The sequence below is a fragment of the Larimichthys crocea genome, chromosome XIII, assembly GCF_000972845.2.
Source record: "Larimichthys crocea isolate SSNF chromosome XIII, L_crocea_2.0, whole genome shotgun sequence".
NCBI lineage: Eukaryota > Metazoa > Chordata > Actinopteri > Sciaenidae > Larimichthys > Larimichthys crocea.
This window is the reverse complement of record NC_040023.1, coordinates 41,091,656-41,104,526: the sequence shown is the minus strand read 5'-3', so window position 1 is coordinate 41,104,526 and position 12,871 is coordinate 41,091,656. Positions and strand designations below refer to the sequence as shown.

General features: G+C 43.5%; 1 protein-coding gene across 8 annotated transcripts in view; it reads left to right on the top strand.

Annotated features, from left to right (window-relative positions):
• Positions 1–12,871, top strand: part of rbms3 (RNA binding motif, single stranded interacting protein) — a 278,332-nt gene that overhangs the window by 199,956 nt on the left and 65,505 nt on the right. For 4 of the 8 annotated variants that reach the window (XM_019264208.2, XM_019264207.2, XM_019264210.2 and 1 more), the window contains 2 exons: positions 5,168–5,334; positions 10,500–10,579. In XM_019264208.2, coding sequence (XP_019119753.1) covers positions 5,168–5,334; positions 10,500–10,579 — 247 coding nt within the window. The remainder of the gene's footprint in view (positions 1–5,167; positions 5,335–10,499; positions 10,580–12,871) is intronic. The other 4 variants (XM_019264209.2, XM_019264212.2, XM_019264211.2 and 1 more) reach the window with 1 other exon arrangement.

The following is a 12,871-nucleotide window of genomic DNA, read 5'->3' as shown; positions in this document are numbered from 1 at the left end:
GTCGGATTGTAATATGCGCTTGTGTTTCCCAGCATGACTTTAAGGTTGTGTGTCAGATTACGGGAGAGGATTCAAGCCTTCAAAGTTTCACCATCCCTCTGTAGAGTCTGACTTTGATGAATACATGAAGCCATTGTAGAAAACACCCTTTGAACCTGACATTTTTCCTTTGCTGGAAAATGCTTCTGCGCTAATGCAGGATATATAAACAAGCTAATGTTTGTTTAATGGGCAGCAACTTACAAAATCTCATTCTCCACGCCAAAGTCTCCCGCAGCTTGGCTCTGCCAACACCTACCTGGTGTGAATCTCCTGTAAATGGTTGCAGTGGACAGAGACCGTCTGTGAAGGGGACATGCTGTAATGCAAAGTCTTGGATGTGGATGTGGTTTGAAGTGGAGTGTCACAGAGGGGCTTGATAACAGACAGAATGGCAGAGTGTTGACGAATCGCTTGACAACATCCTCTACAAAGGGAAATGTAGAGTGATCCTGCCATCCGCTCATCAGTGGCAACAGAAAAATGTTGGGAAGCGCTCATCAAAAGGCGGTAAGCTGCCCGCCTGACTTCGCCTGCTGTTGTCTGACCAGCTGACTAGTCGGCTGACAGAATGATAGCTCCTTTGTAGTGCCACCTTTTTTGTCTCCGAATTTTCAGGCTCCTCACAAATTAAACTCGAGCTTTTGAAGTGAGTTGATGCGCTCATATGCTTCTCCAACTCCCCCATCGCACTTCCCTCCTACTCTTTCCTTCCACTTGGTTGGCCTGCTTGTCTTTTGAATGCATTCTGCAGACTCAGGCTCCCACAGCAAGATCTGAGGGCAGCTCCTCAGCCTATATACAAGAGCACAGGAACACTCCCTCTGGCATCTGCAAACTTGTCAGCAACACATCCGCACAGCAGCAGCAACACAGCAACTACTGTTTCCTTGCAGTTTTCCCCAACCAGACAACATGGAACCCCATTGTCTTTCGTTGTAATTGTGCTCCTTCAGGCTGCCGGTTAGTCACACAACAGGCCAGAGTGGCATACCTACGGGAAGTGAATAGTTACGTGTTAAAACCAGAGATTGGCTTACACACTGCATACATGCCCTCGTAGAGTGTGTACCGCTGATAGAGGAGCAGCTGAGAAGCCCTGTAGAGCCAATTACACATACAGCTCTAATCTCTTGAGCTAGCTGAATGAATAGAGAGGTAGAAGAGAGAAGCAAGGATGAAGGGCGGAGGAGATCGGAGATGACAACAGTGGGGGCTGAAGGAAGAACAAGCAGGAATGGATTGATGGAAAATGTAAGGGAAGTAGTAGGAGGAATGGGAGAGAGACAGCGGGAGGCTGCTGAAGTGAGGAAGAAATGAAAAGTGTTGACAAAAAGAAGACGTGGTGAAAGAGAGGCTGTGGAGAGGTCAGTGCTATGAGGAAAGGGAAGGTGGAGGAAGACAGAATGGGGTAAGGGAATCTGGGAGATGTAGTATGAGAAAAGAGTGTTGACAGGAGAGTGAGGGCAGCACCGAGCTTCAACATGCCGTTGGATGCTGTGCCCCCAGTCAGGATACATATCTATCTGTCTAACTTTTATCAGTTAAATGGATACAGCCCTGAGAACCCCATAGGCGGAACGTGAGACTTCTAACGGCTCACGTCTCTTTTCCCTCAAGCGTTGTCAGAAAGCAACAAGGGCTTCCTTTAATGTCTTATATCTTCCTGTCATGTCAGCTGCCTGCATCTCTCCAGCATTTCCCTTTCTTACCTTTTTACTCTTTCACCTTTCACACCAGGATCTATAACAATTTTCTTTGTCTTTATGGTTTTTTTTTTTTGCTTAACCCAGATCCTCACCACCCCACTCCCCCCTCTAGCATGGTAATGTTCTCAGAAATTACAGCGAGGTAAACAGAGCAGGGTGTCAAAATGAAATAACAGCTACAGGCCTGTCAGCTCTAGCGAGGGGGCCATCCGTCAGCGGGAAATGACACGTTGTCTGCCTCCCCTCCTCCTGCGCGCACACAGTTGGGTTCCTCCCTGTCCTCCTCGTGGCAAGGTGAAGGAATTATGCTCATCAATGTCCCAGCGCAGCCCGGAGCCTTTCCATTAGCCTTCTACAACACTGGTCAATAGCGAGGGGACATACACAAAAGATACACAGGCGCAGCATTACAGTATGTGTATCTGATCGAACAAGCGCACTATTAGTGACAGGATATATGCACAGGTACACACGCGCACACACACACCTCAATTACCGCTTCATTCATAGCCTGACAGCAGAGCGTGTGCGAAGGCTGACATTAAAGGAAATTAAATCTCCTTGTGGAATGGGCCAGCCCATCTCACCTCACGTCAAAATTCTCCCATTTCCACTCGTCCCCGTAACCTTCTCATCTGGGTATTTAGGGCTTTGTGGTGCGGAACGTCATCAAAGAGGAAACTTAGCGAGGCAGCCGCATGTAGACGAGGCCTCCCCGTGATAATCCCCCAGCAAACGCAGTCCTCTGCTATTAGCCCACGCACATAAATTACTGCTTCACGTTCTATCGCACTCTTTCACCGGGTGTACTGTCACATGCTTAGGAGAAAGTGCATTCATTCAAAAGTGTGCACACACACACACACACACGTATAAACTTTCATATCATTGGCTTAGCCCAGTGAGTGAGTCAGTCAGTTAACTCTTTGATCCAGACCTCCTGTCTGCATTGGAATACGAAGCCTATTTGACATAATCCTGAAAAACATCGCAGCACAGAACCAGTGAAACTCAAAGGAAAGCACAGCTGCACGTCTGCACACACCAAAGGGACTTAGCAGGAGAGTGACACGTGTACAGTCGATTTTTACGGGCAGATTTAATTAAGCCTCATTCACTGCCAAATCCTGTGTTACACAAATGCTTGTGAACCCTTTCCCCCTCGCTGTGAAGCACATAATGTGATAAAACTAGGAGGAGTTCAGTTTTCTCCCAAACTTAGGTAATTCAGTTTTTTTTTGGTTACGTGAAAGAGCTCAATTTTTTTCCCTGCTTTCACGCCGGGCACCGTCTTTCTCCCAAAGGCTTTAATCAGATCAAACATGTCCTGTCAGATAAGACGGCTAATTAATCAGAGGAGGGACCAGTCTTCTCCTCTGACAGATGGAAAGATGGAGGCACGACACTGGTGGAGGCATTTCCTCTCCTCCTCCTTAACCTCTTCCTCCACCATCAACAGAAAGCAAAACAACACAGAGCGAGAGAGTGTTGCCTGTGGCGAAGCACAGAGAGTCAGTAAAGATTCTAAAAGACAGTATTTACATGCAGGCAACTGAAGTGTCTTCACAGCACTCGACTGTGGAGAAGACAGACTTCTGTACTTAAGTTGCTGTTTACAGTATTGCATTTATATGTGTGAAAGAGATCACAGAAACTTCACGTTTCTCATCTTTTTGGGACATTTATTTGAAGCCAGATGGACTTATTTCAAAGTAAAGAGGTGCTTTTAACAGATTACAGTGTTCCTTGTAGTTCATGAAAGGAAACTCTATGTATTATATTACAATTTAGTTATGTGGAGATTGTCTTAAATTTCTTTGGGTGAAAGCCAGTCAGTTGTTCTACTTGTCCTTGCTTCTCTTCTTCTCTTGACTTCTTGCCAGTTCTTAAGGTTTATGAGTCCAGACTTGGCCAAGTACTCCTGAACTAATGGAACTAACATTTTTCTGTACCATTTATGTCATTCCATATTTTTTTATAGATGTATGTCTTGCTAAATTGCTATTGTTATTAAGGATAGATACAGTAGTCTTCCTTATTAGGCTATTACACGATAGATCCATAGGACCATCACACAGATGATGGCCTGTCCACATGGCGATGCTCTCTCATATTATTGATCTAAACTGGATTACAATGTAGCTCTATGATGAATATACTTTGGATTCGTTGCATTAAATACAATTTAAAGCAGCAAAGGCAGCCTCAAAAGATCTATTAAATGTTTCCAGTTGAATGCTTTTAACTGAGTGAGTTGAAAATCAACTGACCCCCATTTGAAATAAACGGTAGAAGATTCATCTTTGGTGTTTTCAACGAGGTAACGTCTTCCAGTGAGTGATTGTGAGAACACCCATTGCAGTTCCTCCTGACGTCGTCTGTCGTAGGCTGAAGTGGATGTCAATCTCATTCACTCATCACATTATGCTGGCCACCAATCAAAGCATAGATGCCTTTTTTGTAATATTGCTTTTGCTCGTTAGCATTAACCCGAGACGGTCCTGGCTGCTATTGGATGAAAGGTTTGGAGACGTGAATGTTGGATTAAGAGGAGACGTGATGAATGAGAGCAGCTAATACATCAGAGTCTGACTGGCTAGTTGATTTACTCTGCACCTGAGTGGGAGGATGGATTGATGGTAATTTGATATGTTAGAAAATAATATGCTAAGGTGCATACAGCATCAAAAAGATGCATAATTAGAGATAAGAATGACATAATGTAGTTTCATGCTTAATTTAGAGACTGACTGACTCGTAGTATAGATGGATGGATGGATATCTGCTTGCCTTACACAGCGGCTGCCTGGCTCAGTGACTGATTGGCTGTTGGGGCTGGGCTGCTGTTTCCAGTTGTTCTACCGTAGAGCTCACGGGGCCTTGTGCTACCTCGGGCTCAGCCCACTGCCAGCTGTGCAGCTTCACCTAGCAGGCAGCTGCCTCTGGGCACTACAGAGAAAATGCTGTTGTACAGTGCACACGACACAGCTTTTCATCTCTCGTTCTCCTGATTTTGAAACTTAACACTTCAAATCGGGTAGAAAGAAACAGCCAGACCTCACACTGTAAATATGTACAGCGCGCAACATGTTAATACAAGCTTTCACTTGCGTAATACTTTCCACTCACTGTCACACACGTACAGCTAGAGGCAGAGTGAACTACTGATGACTATTGCATGTGAGCTTATGGACGTGTGATTGTCAATAAAGCCAGTCGTCATGTGAGTTCAGCCAGAGTTTGATTCTATGACGTGTTACATGATGGCAACCCACACAGAGCTGATGCATATTTTACTATTCCTACAACTGCTGGTGATACATTATTTCTCATCTTTTCCTCTTCTCTTTCCTCCCCCCTCCTCTATCCTTTCCCCCTCCTCCCCCCACCTCTGCTCTACCTGCTGTTCTATCCTCCTGGCCCTGCAGCAACAGGAGCAGGACCCCACCAACCTGTACATCTCCAACCTGCCAGTGTCTATGGATGAGCAGGAGCTGGAGAACATGCTGAAGCCGCTGGGTCACGTCATCTCCACGAGGATACTGAGGGATGCCAACGGGGTCAGCAGAGGAGTCGGCTTCGCCAGGTAGACAATAATAATAATAATACTAATGTGACACAGAGGCACTCAATCCTGCTACTATGAAAGCAATAATTGATTTTTGAAGTCATGGATTATCAGTACAAGTGACCTAAAGCTACACTTCTGGTACTTCATAGATGCTGCAGCAGTAAAAAGGAATAATTTGCATATCGTTAGGACTATGTTAGTTGTGCAAACACGTACATGCACTGGCATACATGCACATACTACTTACTATGTGCATACACACATTCACTCTGAAACACACTTGAGATGAATCCTGCTTATGGGAGGTAGAAACCTTAAAAGAAGGATTTGCCTTTGCCAGCGGATGAGTTTGTCTTTGTTCATGCCTGTGCATCAGAGTGTGTGTGCACACGTGCCTGTACATTCATGGATACCAGCAATTACCCACTTGTCCTTACAGTATAGTCAGGGCTGCTATTTTTCCACCAGCAGGCATACCGCTGAACAGTTTATTTCTTTTTCTACTTATAAAAGTTTCCACTTCAGCTTGTTAATCCCCCAAAGTCATAAACCGCTCTGTCCTTGTCCTCGGCAGCAGCCACCAGGCTCTCATTCCTCTCCACACATTCCTCCCTTGTTTACCCAGAGGAGGCCACTGACGGCCACAGAACCACCATCTTGCAGGGATTTTTCTTAATCACCTGCTCTAGCTGAACTCCTCTCCTATTCCCTGCTCTATTACCGAGGGTTACAGCAGGACAGACAAGCACAAACACTCACACACAAACAGGCATTTATGCACAAAAATGAGCATATGCACAGACAGACCTCTACACATGCCTACACACCTGTGCATGAGCATATGCGCACACGCGTGTGCACGGCGCTCACATTCATGAGCAGACTCTCACACGTACACACACAGACAGGTAGGCAGCCTCCTGCAGGCCAACAAGCAGAGCACAGCAACAACCTGCCACAAGCCACCTGTTCAAGCAGTCCTCAGTGGGAGGAGGAAGAGACATGATGGAAAGGGAGAGTGAGACTGCTGGAGAGAGAGGGACAGGAGTGTGAAACAACGGCCAGGTAAAAAAGAACTAATCATAGAGGTTATTATAAAGAGAAAGAGAAGGTGATGGGAAGGAGGAGGCTGTATGAGGCAGAGAAATATTGAGGGATAGAAAATGAAACGAGTGAGTGTGGGTGTCTGGAAGAAAATGTGAGAGGTGAATGAGTGGTGTTTTGGTTAGATAAGGGGAAAAAATGAGAGAGGCCCAGACAGTTTTATTGTCTGTGTATGGATCAAGAAATAAAAGCGTAATTGATAGTGCGGGGTCAGAAAAAGAAGCCAGACAGAGATTCGGACAGCAAGGAAAAAAAAAAAAAAGAAATCTATATATTTTATGAATTGTAGGGCTTCCGTTAGCTGTGTCAACAGACAGACAGACAGCTGCTGAGGGTTGGGCCATGAGGGGCATTAGAGAGAGTAAACTGAGCTAAGTGTTTGCGGGCCGATCCATTACTGTTATCAGAGCCCATTACTCCAGCCCCAGCACTAATCATTGCAGACAGCAGCACCTGATGCCATTAACCAGCAGCACACAGAGAAAAGCCAGCCTGCCTCACTACCTACCTGGCTGGTTCTCTGACTTGACTTGACTGACTGACTGACTGACTGACTGACTGTCTGGCTGCCCCAAAAGCATGACTGATCTGGATGACCATTTTGTTTCCCTGTGACTGCCTAACAGCCTGTCTGCCTTATTTACCATGTCCACCTGCCTGCTGGAAGAAGGGACATGTTGAGGATGAAGCAAACAATGAATAGCCAGAGGGGGTGGATCAAGAGCACAAGGGAATAGCCAGGGAAGCTAAGCATCAACACTTCCCGTCAGAAAAACACTTGAAACTCTGGAGAAGTGTGATGCATTCAACCTGACTTTCAGTCCCTCTTTTAAAATGGACATCCCAACAAATTGTATTTTATTGTTTTGTTTTGATAATACAATTATATACACTGTTTAAGTATTTAAATTCAGAAGCTGTGTTGGCATAATAATTTAATCAAAAAATGTTCCCAATGTATAACAACATAAAATGAAACATACAAAATTAGTCATTTTTTTTAAAGATTTTTTTTGTTCTTGCTTGATACCAGAGCCACCCTGCCTCAGTATACACCCCATCTTGGTCCTGACACTCTCCCAATGCTCTCAGCAACCAGGCCTAGGCAAAGCAGCTAAGAGCTAACAGCAGCTACACTTCACATCAGGAAACTGTAAATGGAGTTGATGCGGAGCAGCCGGAGAACAAACATATCATAAAACATTTCTCCATAAATTATGATCCAGTTTCAACAAAATCAGTGAAACAGTTATTTCATGGTAGAAATGTTACATAATTTTGCCTTAAAATGAAATTTAACCAATGTTAGGCACAGTTTACTTTATGTTTTTTAAGGCCAGTGATCAGTTGAATAATACTGGCTGGTTAATATCACTCTTCCTGAACACAGGGAAAATACAGGAGGAAAAAAGATGGGGAAGGGGTGGATCAGTGAGAGATGGATAAGGCTAGCAAGTGTGAAAGATTCCATTTTCTAAAAAAAAAAAAGAATAGGGAAAAGAAAGGGGAGAATGATGTTGATGTGGATGGGGCATAACATAAAAACAAAAGGATGGAAAGTGAGGGAAGGAAAGGAGGGCACGGAAAGTGTGAGAGATGTGGCTTGAGAGAGTGAGGGTAACACTGAAAGATGGAGGAAATAACCAAGGTTGAAAGACGGGGAGGAATGAGAGAGACGTCAAAAAGAAGAGGTGCAGACGGGCCAGGAGTAAGATGGATGGGACGGAGAGAGCGATAAAGAAGCTATGGTAAAAAAAAAAAAAGAAGGATGAAGGTAGAGATAGGAAAAGGATGAGAGACAGAGGACAGAGAAGTGAGAGGCTGACAGGATGATATGAGTATTCTTGGAGGTGAGCGTGAATAAAGCATAAAAATCTGGAAAGCAATGGATTCTGCTCATTCCAAGAGGATATTACCATAGGCATAGCAATCACTCAAGCCTGCATTTAAAAACTGTCTCTTTTTAATGTGAGTCCTTTGTGAGTATATATTAAATATTCCGCATGGTAGCATGTAGGCCTACATGTGTGAAGACATGCAGCACGCATGTGTTTTTTATTACTGTAACTTAACACGGTAATGTTTGATATATAGAAATCTTCACTTCCACAAATCATAGCCACTGACTGAAGGCTGTGATTGATGTTTTTAGCCATGCTAGAGGCATGGATCTAGGGTTGGCGGTCTGCCACTTGACTGAAATACTTTGTACAGACATTCATGGTCCCAACAGGATTAATATTACTAACTTGTGAGATGATCGCATGACTTTTCCTTTACCACCACCAGCAGGTTGCTTATTGAATAAATCACTATGAATACAGGTTCATTACTCCTGTAGCACCACCAGCATGTCAGTGCTTTAACTTATGCAGTGAAAATATCTCAGCATTTACTGTTCTGTCTTGGAGATATTCGTGTTCCACAGAGGATTTATTCTAATGATTTTGGTGATCCCCTGGCTTTTTCTCCAGCATAACATTTGCACACTCAGTTTTTAGTAAATCACAACTAAAAATGGGATGGATTGCTATGAAAGTTTGTGCAGACATTCATGTTCCCCCCGGGATGAATTGTAATAACTTCAGTGTTCCTTCAACTTTTCATTTAGAACCATCATCAGGTCAAAATTTCAATTTGTCCAAGACATCAGTTTATGATATTCCTGTTTAGTTGTACTCACTCACTAACTGTCATTGTGAGCAAGTTATCACAGTCATGTGTCAAAGTATAGCCTCACAGAGCCAACAGAATTCTCCTGCCTTGTCTTGGTATTAACCGTCAAGATGTCATTTGTGAGGACTTAAATTCTTTAGGAATAAAGGTATTTTAAAGCACCATATTCATGTTTACAATACAACGGCAAGGTAAGGAAACTGAGGCGTTGCGATACAGGCTGGGTGACATCTGCTCTGGCAACTGTTCTTGGGATGATTGGGACGGTGTACATGGCTGACAGATTGCAATTTAAATTCAGGACTAGGACATTTTAAGTTTATAAGTTTTCGATGGGGGTGATATGTATTTGTATGATGTATATATGGGTAGGGAGTAAGATTTGAGATGGCAACTTGCTCAAATTTCCTCAAAAGTTTTGCATTTCTCCTCCCACTACAGCACAAGGATAGAAGATATGTGAGGGCACATCAACATTTGTGCATTTTCTATTTGTTTGATATACTTGAGTTCGTGTTTTGGTGTGATGTGTGTCTGAGCATTACTGTTTGTGTGAGAGATCAGAGCCCCCCTGCTGGTCAGCTATGCAGCCCATAGATGTTTGATCCAGTGGCTGGGAAAGGGGAGTCGTGCCAGTCAGTTTCCTGTATTCTCCCTCTCTCTCTCCCACTCTTGAAATCAAATCGAGTCATTGCTCTGCAGAAATTTGTCAGCTTTACCTTTTCATACCTTCTTATCTCCCTTCTTCTACTTGTTCTTTTACACCTCTGGATACCTTTCACCTGTTCTTCCGTCTTTCTCTTCTTTGTATTTTCTATCAGGCTGAGAGAAAGGCTGCATAACAAGTCTTTCCCTACAAACCCTGAATTCCATTATGAACTTGTGACTCATGCAGTTGCCGACGTTCTGCAGCAGATAGACAGACTCTGGATAGCCTCATTGGACTTTTTAGAATGAACAGAGTGCTAGTACTCAGCCAGCCGGACACAGTCCAGTGGGTGACTCATTATTAACGCTAATAATAATACATTTTATTTATAGAGTTCTTTTCAGGGTACTTTACATGAGTTAACATTTGTATTTTTATACACCTATTATTGTATATGTGTCAACATTGTCTGACCTCATGATCCACGTGTGAAGGGTTCCAGTGCTATATGGAAACAAGTCATGATGAGCTGTTTAAAGCAATAATGGAAATGACTGCAGCTCTATTGTCTCTTTCTGTTTTGCGCCATAAAGTAATGCCGTATATTTTTCATAAGTGCTCACCTTGAGTCATAATTTTGTGCAGAGGTTAAATACTTTTATTTCCACTGGCTCCAGAGTGGTCAGTTATGCCGCAAATGAATAGTGGATATTTTTAAATTCAAGCCTTTTTTTTGTTGTTGTTGTTGCAGGATGGAGTCCACAGAGAAATGTGAAGTAGTGATACAGCATTTCAATGGAAAATACCTGAAAACCCCGCCAGGCATTCCAGGTGAGTCTCCCCTCCTTTGCTTTACATTGCTCTCACATCACCCCTTTACTTTCTTTCTTGGAAAATCATCACCTTTGAAATGAGAAACTTCTTTTCTAATTCAATTATGGTAATTTCTCATCTCAGATCTGCCGGACAGCTTGATAGATTGTGTACACTGTTGTTTCTGACACCTGAAGCTAGCTGTCGTGGCTATGGCTGAATAGCTGATGGTTCTATAGGACTCTTCCTCTCCCTTTCTCTCTCTCTCTCTTTTTCTAACACTCTCCCTTCCTGGTGATGCTGATGCTGCTGCAGGCTGGAACTTCTCGGGCAGGAGAAAACCCTCTTAATATTCACACTCATGCCTCTGTGCTGTTCTTTGCAATCTACTTAAGAGCTTGCACTCTCCCCTCTTTCCTCTCCTGCTCGTGCTCTCTGTTGCCGTGTCCTCTTGCCTTCCTATCTCTCTCTTCTGCAGTCACCCTAGACAGTGGAACAAGCTGGCCAAGGAGAAAACAGACAGGGAAAAGACGATGAAAGAAAGAATGTCACAGAGTAGAGACAGATGTAGAGACAAGATTGGAGCACACTGTGTTTTAGCACAGAGGTTCCTCTTTTATTCAGTGTCCAAAGTGACATCGGTGTCCCAAAAGTTTAAAACAAAAAGAGACAAAGCATCGGAATTGTTGGAAACAGAGCAAGTCTCTGAGGGATTATGGGTGACAAAAGGTTGTAGCAAAAAGGAAAGCGAGGTGGAAGGAGAGTAAAGATATGAAAGAAGGAGTCAGTGGGAAAGGCCAGGATGAGAAAAAAAAATTACTGCCTAAGCACTTTTGGGGGCAGGTGCTGCAGCGCCTGAAGCTTCCCATGTGTCCCAGCAGGACGTGGGGGCCAGACAGGGCGATGCCGAGGAGATCTCCTTCACCCCTGTGGCAATTTTATTAACAATACTCACACCTCCAACCAGCAGCACAGAAACAGAACCATAAATCGCTCTCCACTATCCAGTAATATCTCAGAGAGTCTGGATTTAGAATCTCCATATATGCTCAGCCACTGCATAGCCAGCAGCCATTAAAGGCAAGGTGAGTGGTTATATTGAAGTTGAGCCGTAATAGGAAACCTTTAAAGCTGTAATATCAGGCTGACCTTCCCCTTTAAGGGTCTATCTCCCGGCCGCTCAGGCTTTATTATTGTTAATGGATTGTTCAGGCTTGTGCCAAGCATGGAGATTTACTGCCCTGATCGAGGAAATCCTTCTGTGGAATTAAGAATGGTTAAGTTTATAAGGTCTGCTCTGGTCTGGTGCTACTACAGTCCCTTCTCAAGGGTCCATGAAATCTCCCCTTTCTGCTGATGCATGTCTGTTTGTACACACGACTGTCTGTTGCAAAAGCTATTATTGTTCCTCATGCTCGTGCCCATTTGTAATATGAGGTATTGCATACCGCAGTCAGTTCCGTGGTTTATTACAACATGGGTCTTATTTTTGTAATTCTGTCCACCATCCCTATCACTTATGATGACATTGTACTCACCAAAGTAATTGCTGAGATTTGGAAACCTACTGACACTGCTAGAACAAAAGCCTGACAGTGCAAGAAAGACGAGCAGCCAGATGATCCGACAGGTTGTAAACAAGCCAGCAGTCTGTCTAGGTTATATAAACCACTTTATCTGGAGGAAAACCAACACGGAGCGCACCCAGAATGTCAATAAAATTTGCAGAAGACATGACGTTTTGTTTCCAGATCTCAGAAATGAACTCTGTGACTACTACATTGTTAGTGTTACTAATGGGGATGATGTCCAAAACTCATAAAGTGACACCCAAATTGTAATAAAAAGAGTTCTTTACATGTGTTGCGGCTTTCAATTAGATGTTTAGATTAGATTAGATGTTCTTTTCATGAACACTGATGGTTGAAGGCTCCACTGTCATTTGTTTAATACTTTTCTCATAGTTTTAGAATTCATAACAGGGTGTGGGGTCAGGAAGTGTGTTTTTTTTTCTGCTCTTTGACACTCTCCATGTTGACTTTCTGTCTGCTAAATGGAGATCTCAGGACATTCCTCTGTTATCAAACTAAGATGTTCCTCTGCAGAGGACCCCAGGGCTGTTTCTGTTTTTCACACAGGCAGTGAATAAACCATTGTACATGTATGTATGTGTGTGTGTGTGTGTGTGTTTACAAGTGTGAAAGTTCACACTACATTTGTGTTTGTTTCTGCGTTCTGATTCATGCATGCATATTCAAATTTATGCATTTTAAAGCCGGAATACATACATACTGTATTTGTGTGCTGACA